Source organism: Carassius auratus, chromosome 19 (assembly GCF_003368295.1).
Source record: "Carassius auratus strain Wakin chromosome 19, ASM336829v1, whole genome shotgun sequence".
Lineage (NCBI taxonomy): Eukaryota > Metazoa > Chordata > Actinopteri > Cypriniformes > Cyprinidae > Carassius > Carassius auratus.
Genome location: NC_039261.1, coordinates 14,338,656 through 14,349,617, shown reverse-complemented (window position 1 = coordinate 14,349,617; position 10,962 = coordinate 14,338,656). Strand labels below are relative to the sequence as shown.

Below are 10,962 nucleotides of genomic sequence, written 5' to 3'. Positions count from 1 at the left end.
AATAATGTCCTTAGTTTTACCATTAGTTCAAGCATGAAAGGGGAACAGAGTAATGTGACAGGCACAGTGATGAAGCTTGTATGTGTTTGCATTACACAAGCCACGGACACACACACACGATGCGCAAAACTCAGATTTTGAACATTCAATAGCAAATACTTAAATGAATAACAAAACATACTTACAGTAGCTGATTAATAAGCGCCAGATTGTTATAGCAAAGTCAGAATGACCTCTCCTAGGTTCACGAAACGGTCTTCCATAAAATGTGTTGCTGTGGCAGAGTCTTAACTTTGATAAAGAATATCTCTTTGGTTTTGTGACTTTAGTCTCTGAAACTTTACAGATCTTCTTTATGAACCAGGATCTTGTAGCACTCCAAAGAGAAAGGAACAATTGAAATCTCATCATATGACCTCTTTAAATGTCAGCTTTGCAATACTATTAGCTATCCTCAATATTTTATTATATTAACATATTATGTGAATACTTAGTCCTCCTACTTTACTCTCCAGACAACAACCACGAAGAACACTACGAATGAGAAAAACTACAATTCCAACAAAACCCGCAGCTCTGTGCGAGCGGAAGTGACCTGCCTTATGATCACGCGCTGCGTGTAGAGCGGAAGCCTCCAATCAGCGTGCAGTTGTGTCGCTGCGGCCAACATCGACCCCGGGAGATTTTTGAGGTAACACGAAAAAACGCTTTTTATCGCTGTATTAGAGATTAATATATAGTAGGTTCGATAGGTGCGAGTTATTTCTGTCAATTCATTGTTAATTCTATGTGTTAGGACACTCTTCAATCGACATATTTTTGAGAAAGTCGGCGAATTTGCTGCGGCCTACGTTTAAGCGTTAGCTAGCTGTCGCGCGCTAAACTGCTCTGTCGTTAGCCGGACACACGAACTACAAAATAAACATTTATCAAGACACAAAACAACAATTTTTAACATGCCAGTAGTTTTAATTTAGTTCACACATAAACGAATGTGTCGATATGTGTTTTATTGACTCGGTGATTAGGTAACCAGCGGCTGTGTTAGCGTGAGTCAGGCCAGTCAGTTGTTTATATGAAAACAGTTAACGTTATAAGCGATACATTTTTTAGAAACATGTGCTTATCTGAAACACATTACATCAGCAGTATGATTATCACTTTCTTTTTATAGTACCATTAAAGACCTACTAAGTAATTTTAGAGCATTTATTGTCCTGGTTTAATGTTGCTTTACTCCTCTCTTTTCTAGTTTCCCAACATGAGTAGCTCAGAGGAAGTGTCGTGGATTTCTTGGTTTTGTGGTCTACGGGGAAACGAGTTCTTCTGTGAGGTTTGTATTCGTCTCTGATCATCTCATATTGTGTAACTATATAAGAGTGACCAGGGAGTGTTCAAATGTAAGCTTAACTATTGAGTCTGGATTTAATATTGATGTATGGTACATCTCTGTTTACTACATACAGGTAGATGAGGACTATATTCAGGACAAGTTTAATCTTACGGGACTCAATGAGCAAGTCCCCCATTACAGACAAGCCCTTGACATGATCCTGGATCTGGAACCTGGTCAGTGGTTGTTTAACACACATGTTTGAATGGGTTTAAGGGAGCGTTGACAAAATTAATGTGATTTTGAAATAATGCTTGACCTAATAGTTTAATCAAAATGCCACAATCCTGTGGTAAAAATGACAATCATCTCTCTGGTGACGGATGCAGGGTTTCTCCAGTCATTTAGTCCCCTTAAACCCTGTTCACCAGTATCCTAGATGAAATGCAACAGCCCACATCTCAACATCCAATCAACCACTGATGCATACATTTAAGTCCTGCCCTAATTATTTTTCATACTTACACTGAGGTCAAAAAACATTGAAGAAAGGATGTATTGTTACTCCTGTTTCATTGTGACCTGAAGGTTATGTGCTTTAGGCTGTGCAAACCATCAATCAAGCACATTAAAAAAATCAAATTTTAGGCAAGATCTCTTAAAAAAAAAACCGAATCCATGAATCCCACTCGCATAGAGCAGATGAATTCACTCTGCTCTTCTGTTTAATGTCTTTAACCAAAGTTAGACAGTTGCTTGATTTATGCACACATGCCCATAATTATCTGACTAAAGCTAAATGTTTCCCAGAAGCAAGCATATTGTAACTTGGTTTATTTTGAGTGATTTAAATGTCACTAATAATGCATGAATGCTTTTGCTCTTGAGTGCAACACCTCAAAAAGTACTAGAGCAGACCTGCATTTCCAAGTCACTATGACATCAAAATGGGCAGTTTTTTATGTATGGAATGTGAAAATGTATTATAAATTGTTTATCCATGTATTATTAAAACACTTCTGATAGCGTGTGCACTGGCACAAGCATGGGACAAGAGTCCTTCCCCTCCAGCAACTTGCATCCAATCCATTCCTGATGGAGAAAATCAGGTCCCATTTGAGAATGCATTTCACTCAGATGTGTGTCAACGTTAGGGAAGAAAAATGTAATCGCATTTCTGTCATGCTGAATTTAAACGTTGTGATTTCCTAGGTGTGTAATGCTGCTGTTGTGTGTGTTTGTATCAGATGAGGAGCTGGAGGACAACCCTAACCAGAGTGACCTGATCGAGCAGGCTGCTGAGATGCTGTATGGACTGATCCATGCACGCTATATCCTCACTAACCGTGGCATTGCCCAGATGGTACGTTATCCCTGGGTCATCTAGTCTTTTTAATAGTTTCATCAAAGGACCCTTTTTTTTTTTTTTTTTTTTTTTATCAGCTTCATATGTATGAACTTGTGCTTGTTTTCTCTTGCAGCTGGAGAAGTACCAGCAGGGAGATTTTGGCTACTGTCCTCGTGTTTACTGTGAGAACCAGCCAATGCTGCCCATTGGTGGGTGTCCCATTTTATTTTATTTTTTTGAATATAAATTAGGAATGCTTTGTTATCAGTTAATAATCACTTATTATGAATCAGTTGATGATCCCATAAACTGATCGAATGTTGACAATGAGCAAATTTGCATGTACACTAATACACTGATAACTCAAAACAAAAGTGCTTATTGAAATAACCCATTGTCCTGGTTTTCATACAAACCAGTCAAAACACACTATCACATGCACACTTCTATAAACCAAAAGAAAGCAAGTTAATATATTTACATGCTGGGTGATCTTGTCATAAAGGGCAAAAATCTAGATCGGTTTATGCTTAAGCACGATAAAGGAAAACGGGTTAACAGATTTACATGAGCATGTGTGTTATCAGTGCACTCAATGAAAAAAGATTCACGTCTTAAAGTGTCAGTTCACCCAAAAGTGAAAATTAGCCTGTACATTACTTAACCTCAAGGCATCCTAGATGTATAAGACTTTCTTCTTTCAAACAAATCCAATCGGGGTTATAATGAAAATTGTCCTTGCTCTAAGTGTTATCATTGCAGTGGGTGACTGCAGAATGTGGGTTATCTGGCAGGTGCCTGGTCCCCATTTACTTTCATAGTATTTTTTTCCCTTCTCCATACTATGGAAGTCAGTGGGGATCAGCATCTGTTTAGTTGCTTAGAAGGAACTCAAACGTTTGAATAAACTGTTCCTTTAATAAAAATGAGGATTACAAGTAAAGGGATAATTCACGTTGAGTTTCAGTGAGAGTCTAGTGTCTGTTTTTGTCTCCAGGGCTCTCTGATATTCCTGGCGAGGCCATGGTGAAGCTCTACTGCCCTAAGTGTATGGATGTGTACACACCCAAGTCGTCCAGGCACCATCACACCGATGGAGCCTATTTTGGAACTGGTTTCCCCCACATGCTCTTCATGGTGCACCCTGAGTACCGGCCAAAGAGGCCTGCCAACCAGTTTGTGCCCAGGTTTGTTTTTCCTGTATACGGCGGTCACCTGCTGCTCTTTATAAATGATTTTCTCACATCTCTAAAATCGGTCAGTTTCTCAGAGCTGTTATTCTCCTCTTCCAGGCTCTATGGTTTCAAGATTCACCCAATGGCTTACCAGCTACAGCTGCAGGCAGCCTCCAGCTTCAAGAGTCCCGTCAAAGCCATCCGCTAAGACCCTGAGCAGGACAGGGCGGGGTGGGGTGGGGTGGGTTGTGTGTCCGTCGGCATCGCCTCAGTCTTCTCCAACAATTTTAGATTCGACCAAGACTAAGGTTTAAATATGGAGAGAGTGAGACTATAAAACACTTTGGGGAGGAATAAAAACCTTACCTCGGAAACACTGTACAGATGTTCCTAGTGAAAACAATTTCAGTTCTTAACCTCCACATATAAAATAAAGTTATAATTAAAGATAGGTATGTGTAGGATGGCTCTGCTCTCTCTCTGGTCCTGTTTGTTTTAGTTCACTAAGGTTAAGTAACATTCACATACGAGAGCATCATGAATTGACTTGTCTTAGTTCATGATGCGATGTATGGTTGAATATAAAAGTAGGGTTTGATTGATTGCAGACACATCGTCGTTCAATCCACTCTTCCGTGCAACCAGATATTTGGCTTATTTTAAAACGGCTGTTGCATGAAGAAGGCAGTATATTTTGGATTTGTTTTCAGCTCAGAGTAATAGAGCTGGGATCGTCTGTGACTGTTCTTTGTTGACAGACTCCAAGCTTTCAGTGCATGTATTAGAAACGACCAGAAATGGGAAGACACAAATGCAATCAGGAAACGGTCTCTCTTAATTAGACAAGTGTTTTGTTTTAAATCATCAGTCCTGCACTCCTCGTCAGAACGAACACCAACCTGCTAAAATCCTCTGGTGTCAAGATTACTTCAGAGAGACTTGATTAGATTTACCACAGAACCACGATTAGGAAGTTTTTTTGTTCGGTATGGGCCCAGGTTTTTATTCTCTGGTTTATGCCTCTCTACCAGAAGAAATACTTTGAAGAGTAGAATATATAAATCAGTTTTATTTAATTTTTTGTTGATCCTGTTGAAAGTTTTTTCTTCTCTATTTACAGCTGTTGAGGAACCAGGGTTCAGAATTCACAATAAATGTCTTTTCCTAAGTTGTGTGAGAGTCTTACATGTCTCTGGGATGTGTGTGTGTGTGTATATAAACTCAAATTGTCTGTAATATAAATTTAAGTTTTAGTTGTTTTCTGTATCCTTGTGGTATTATAGTGCTTTAAAACATAAGCAACTTTTATGGTTCATTCTTAATGCATACAGTTTTCATGAAAGAAACGGCTGACCAAAAGTAGTTATTTTAATAAACCAGCATTTTCTGCTCCTCAGTGAGTATCTCTTGCTGAACAGAGCTTCAGTTAGATGTCAAACAAACCACCTACATACTAAACCTTAAGGCATAGATACACAGAAACGAACAGGTCAGCATTCACAATATAAACCGCATCCATTTCACACCCAAACTCTATAAATAGTCAATAAATAAACATTACATAACCAGTTGTTCAACCTGTGTCATAACAGACTTTGGGTTAAAAAATGCTTTTCCATTTTGCAAACATTAATAATGCTTCTTGATGCTGATTCACCACAAACTGCTTGAAACCAGTTACTGTGCATCTACTGCATGAAATCAGATTAGTTTCACCATCCATACAGGGCATGGATATTGGTATTTTTGTAAACGTATGTTGAACAACAATGATAACTAGTGTACAGAGATGTTCAAACGGACATGTTAAGTATAAACAGTAAAGAACAGATCAATGAAACTCATGCAACAAATAACAAAATGATTAAACAACAAAACAGGACTCAACATAAGCAGCAATCTGCACTATTTTCTATCATGATGTGGACAATATAAATAATGGGGGCGTATGTACAGATTTGATCCTCGAGTATGCTTGCGCTTAAATCCACACTGATGCTCATATTTGTAAAACCTTGCTTTAACATGGAAAAGTGCTCAGCGTCAGGGTCTGAGCGGACAAGGCAGAGAGCTGAAACCATTCAGTTTACGTTCACTTGCAATTCATAGATTTCACATCTGAAAAAGAGGCATATGTGCGTTTTCTGTGCATACATTCTTTCTATATATCACATGCATGCATATTTGTGAGATAACCGTAAGATCAAATTTCTGCACAACATTTTATAAATGAGGCCCTGGATCTCTGTATAATTACAATTGGTTTTATGTTCTTGATTGCAGCCGATTTATTTGATATGGTGATATATATGGCTGAACTGCAGCAGGATCCTACAGGATTCTTCACTCTTCCTGAATAACTCAACATACAGCAATCTCCTCCTTTAACGTTTACAGCTCTTCCTTGACTCCATTCAGAACAAGAGGTTTGGATGCCTCACGCTTCAGGAAGTTGATGAAATCCTTCACTTCACGGGCTCCCTGAAATAAAATAAAAAAAACAAAATACAAACAATGGATATTTACAATGACAAATATTCAGTATGGACATGGTAGTTGATATAAGTGATAAGAAATCACCTCATATCGCTTTGGCTCATCTTTCCGGCCAGCAGCAGCAAAGTATATTGTAGGAAACCTCCAAAACAATAACAAAACATTAACAATGGCTAGCTAAAATCACTACAAAGCATTTGATTGAGAGAATACATACCCTTGCACGTCATAGCCCTGTGGGATATCATTGGCAGTTGCATCCATCTTGGCGATTACAATACTAGGATCACTGTATAGCTGAAAAGACCATAAAACAGAAACACGTAATGAGACGGGACTCAGACAGAGATGAAGACACACTGATGTCAGCTAAAACTCACCCGTTCTCCAAGCTCTGTATATTTGGGCTCCAGTTTTTTACACTGGCCACACCATGGAGCATAAAACTCGATAAGCACGTCTTTCTCTGGGTCATTGACGATCTCCTCAAACGTATCTGCCACAACCACCTGACCACAGACTTGTGTTAACAAAGACCAAATGAGACAATCAAGCTCATTTAAACACACGCGTCTCACTAACCTTGACAGCTGCACTGTTTTTGGCAGGCACAGGCTCTGATTTGACGTAACGCTTCAGTCGGCCAGAAAAATAATCTTCTAGAAAGTTTTCTAAAGACTTGCCATCTCGTCTGAGGAGGGACCACACGAACAGTTCAAATCACACCGTCAAAGCTTCTGATGTGCATCATGGGACACAGCCAAATGAAGAATATTAATGTATTCACACTATTTTCGGACTTCAGTCTTAGTGTTGAACACCACTGTTCAAACGTTTGGGGTCCTAATTATTCAGCGAACAGAATTGATTGTTAATCTCTTCTGAAAACAGGATCTTCACAGTATGAGTGTTTGTACTCACGTGAACTCCTCTCTCATGGTGTATTTGTTTCCTGTTCGTGTCCTGATGGTGACAAACGGCAGCTCAGTTGAGTCTGACGTGCCCAGACCAAACTCATCCTCCAGCTCCTCCAGAAAGTCATTACGGTTCGCCACCGAAAACAACAGGCCCTGAGAACTGAACTTCGTCGCCACCTTCAGCACTCTAAACCAAGAAAGACAGGTCTTTATGACTTCATAATAAACATATCCACTCACTGATTTTAAAGGACTCACCTGTTTCTCCAGTAGTTGGAGCCTTTGGGGTTGTGAAGATAATCCAAGTCATAGAAGGCCGTCAGTAAATCCCTCTTCCTCAGTGAATCCTTGTTCTCTTTGGTCAGGTGAGGACAGAGTCCAAAACTGCAGAGCACAAGCAATGATCTCAGCATGTGCTGTGTGTGTGATGGGGTGTGTGTTGTGTCAGTGTGGGCTCACATGTTGTCTCTGATGAAGCGGCGCAGGCCTGTGATGGACAGGGGTCCCGTGTGGTGAACCACACTCTCCTCAAACTTACTGCTCAGTCTGGGGGGGCGGAACAGAAGCACAGACCTGCAGGCAAAGGGTTTACAGATTTAAATATTAGTTTCATCCTGAACGCCCAGCTACCATCAGTATTAGTGGTTCTCAACGGGTTTAGCTTTAGGATTCAGACTTTAAGAGTGACCACCAAACAGAGTACCAAAATTGCACAGAAGTGAACAAAAAACATCCTTAAGATCAAATATCAACATTAACATAAATGAACAAATCCAATATGCAAGTGAATGATTAATTTCTATAGGGGAAAATTTTATTTCTAAATATCTTCTAAATGCACACATTGGTTGATAAGCATTTTTTAATGTTTTTGAAAGAAGTGTCTTATCCTCACCAAGGCTGCATTTATTTGTTAAAAGCAGTAATATTGTGAAATATTATTATATTTAAAGCAATTGTTTTCAATTTAAATTAGTGCAGTCAAATGATTAATTGCGTCCTAAAAAAATAAGCTTTTGTTTACATAATATTGTGTATATATAAATACAAACACATACAGTATATATTTTGAAAATATTTACATGCATTTACTTATTTCTATTTATATAATTTACATTATATAAATATATTTAATAAACATATTTTTCTTTTAAATATATACATGAATGTCTATTTATAGTCTATTATATAGTACCTACACATTTACTACACAAATTAATCATTTGATAGCATTAATTTTATTTCTGTGATCAAAGTTGTATTTTCAGCATCATTACTCCAGTCTTCAGTGTCACATGATCCTTCAGAAATCATTCTAATATGCTGATTTACTTTCCAAAAAACATTTCTGATTATTATCAATGTTAAAACAGCCCCTGTTATTATTATTACTATTTTGCAACCATGTTCGCTTGACTTAATGTCTAATTTAGTGAGCTTCTCCCAAATGACAGAGATGAATCTGACATCAACAGCAAAAGATATGTGAAGTGTTTTCACGTTTAATATGGATAAGCCTATTTATTTTGCTATCCTAACTAAGACGCTCCAGCTTAGACCCACTTACTCATATTTGACGTCGTATTTCTTTCCCAGCTCTAGATCTGCGGTGTGAGCAAAGCGGAAACTCTCCCTCATTAAACTGGCTCCTTTAAGAAACTCAGAGAGCTGAGAACTGTCCGTCCCTGAGAAAAATCCTGAGACATGGAAAGAGCAAGTAAAAATAACACAAGACATCACTAATAAAATACTTTCCATCTAACCATTCAAATTTTACTGCATTCATGCATGATTTATATCATTCAAAATCTCGAAATGACATTTGCATGAGATGTTTTCAATCTAGAGAAGAAATAAAAAGCACTTACCAACTATGCTGGCATCAAAGTGGTTGATGAAGTTCTCCAGGTCATGCTCACTATGCAGAGGCACAGAATCGGGTCCGGCCTGTTTCTTCATATAGTTCACGATTCCCTCTGTTTGGAAAAGATACACACACAATCACATCAACAGCAGATTGACTTTTGCATTTATGCCACACATCTTTAAACATACCAGCTGAGCGCGGCCCATCATACGAGGATGATTCCTGTCCGTTCCGAAATATTTTGAGTGTTGGGTATCCAGTGACCCCATAGCGCTTGCAGATCTCTGTATTAGCAGTGCAGTCCACCTGAACAAAGACCGTCACACATCCTTAAACCTCTGAAGCTCACATCAATCTCTCCTCAATCCTGTATTAACATTACTACATCAGTCTCTTGAATATTGAGCACTGAGATCAGTTTCCACTAAAGAAATACTGCAGGTTCAAAACTATCAACATAATCTGGTGATCACCACATGAACTATTCAGACTATGTTTGTAAAAGCTACAATAGCATTTATTGTAAAGTAGAGATAGAAGACTAAATCCTTATTTGTACATTTTCACAATTTTTGAGACTATAATGTCTACAAAAAAATAGTGAATATTTATATTTATCCTAGTGCAATGCCTTGCCCCATTGGCTTCCACTGCTGTAAATAATTTGTCTTGTACTGTATGTAGTAATTGGCTGCATGTCACAGACACTGTCAATAAAGCTTCAACTGTATCGAGCCACAATTATTCCTAACATGCAAGCAATTATACCTTGGCTAAAGTTACTGTTCCCTTTATTCTTGTAGCAGCAGTTTCAAACTCCGGTGCAAGTTTCTTACAGTGACCACACCTGAGAACATAAACAGAGCAGCAAAACTATCATAATTAACAAAATGCGGTCAGCTGTGTTGAGGTACCATGGACAGCGCGCGCCATCACACACAGCAGCTCTCAACTGCGAGATTCAAATACACGCAAACCTTCTCTTTATTATTATTATTATTTTACAACAAAATGTTGTTAACTGGATATCCGCATGTGCAAAAGAATGATTGTTCTCTTACCATGGAGCATAAAACTTCACCAGCAGGGTCTCGTGCTCGGGCGCGATGTAATCGAAGTCTGCGTCTTTGAGCTCGAGCACATCACTGCGTCCACGCGCTGCCGAGCTCCACACACAGAGAGCTGACACACACAAAACCACGCGCAACGTAACACTGTCCATCAAGACAGGAAGATGGAATAATTTCCTATTCGCAGAAACCAACACTAAAGTAAACAAACGCGCATAACCGGGCGGTTTCCACCGATATATGTGAGGGGCGGGATGAAAACACAATGTGGCACTGAAGTGAGCGATGATTGGCTAGCAATTCTACAGCTGATGAGATGTAAAACGCTCATTGGTGGGATCTCTCTGTCAATCAAAGTTCCTCCTGGAAGATTGGTTATTGCACGATTACAGTCAGAAAATAAAATAATACTCGACGTATTCTTGATGATAAACAACTAAATAATTTATTTGATATATTCCTTCAAATTTAAAGATATGCGCAGCTTTTATATAATTGTTATGAAACCATAGTAATAATAATTAAGACAATAAGCTGTAATTTATTAAACCATCAATGCCTTTGTTGATCCAGGCAGAAAAATATTTTTACATCCCCTAGAAAAATGTAACACTAACTCCACACTTAATATCTTACTACTGTTTTCAGCTTGTGCATGCCTTCAAAATCCATAATCATAAATATGTTTTTTAACCAAATTTCTTAAAATCACATGGTTTCACCTTCAGGAAAAGAGATTTAAAGTGTTGCATTGTT

The 10,962-nt window shown here is 38.5% G+C and overlaps 2 protein-coding genes across 2 annotated transcripts; one reads left to right on the top strand and one right to left on the bottom strand.

Annotated features, from left to right (window-relative positions):
• Positions 1 to 559: 559 nt before the first annotated feature.
• On the top strand, positions 560 to 5,024 carry csnk2b (casein kinase 2, beta polypeptide). The gene is made up of 7 exons (XM_026289041.1): positions 560 to 691; positions 1,253 to 1,333; positions 1,467 to 1,569; positions 2,581 to 2,696; positions 2,815 to 2,890; positions 3,679 to 3,868; positions 3,974 to 5,024. The coding sequence occupies exons 2-7, from the start codon at positions 1,262 to 1,264 to the stop codon at positions 4,062 to 4,064; spliced, it is 648 nt and encodes a 215-aa protein (XP_026144826.1). The 5' UTR covers positions 560 to 691; positions 1,253 to 1,261; the 3' UTR covers positions 4,065 to 5,024.
• Positions 4,963 to 10,387, bottom strand: pdia8 (protein disulfide isomerase family A, member 8). The gene is made up of 13 exons (XM_026289040.1): positions 10,198 to 10,387; positions 9,905 to 9,983; positions 9,325 to 9,442; positions 9,138 to 9,245; positions 8,837 to 8,966; positions 7,729 to 7,842; positions 7,528 to 7,653; positions 7,274 to 7,456; positions 6,935 to 7,043; positions 6,733 to 6,861; positions 6,570 to 6,649; positions 6,437 to 6,494; positions 4,963 to 6,337 (listed from the first exon to the last, which is right to left on the bottom strand). Exons 1-13 carry the CDS (start codon positions 10,356 to 10,358, stop codon positions 6,248 to 6,250), a joined length of 1,485 nt encoding a protein of 494 aa, XP_026144825.1. The 5' UTR covers positions 10,359 to 10,387; the 3' UTR covers positions 4,963 to 6,247.
• Positions 10,388 to 10,962: the final 575 nt, after the last annotated feature.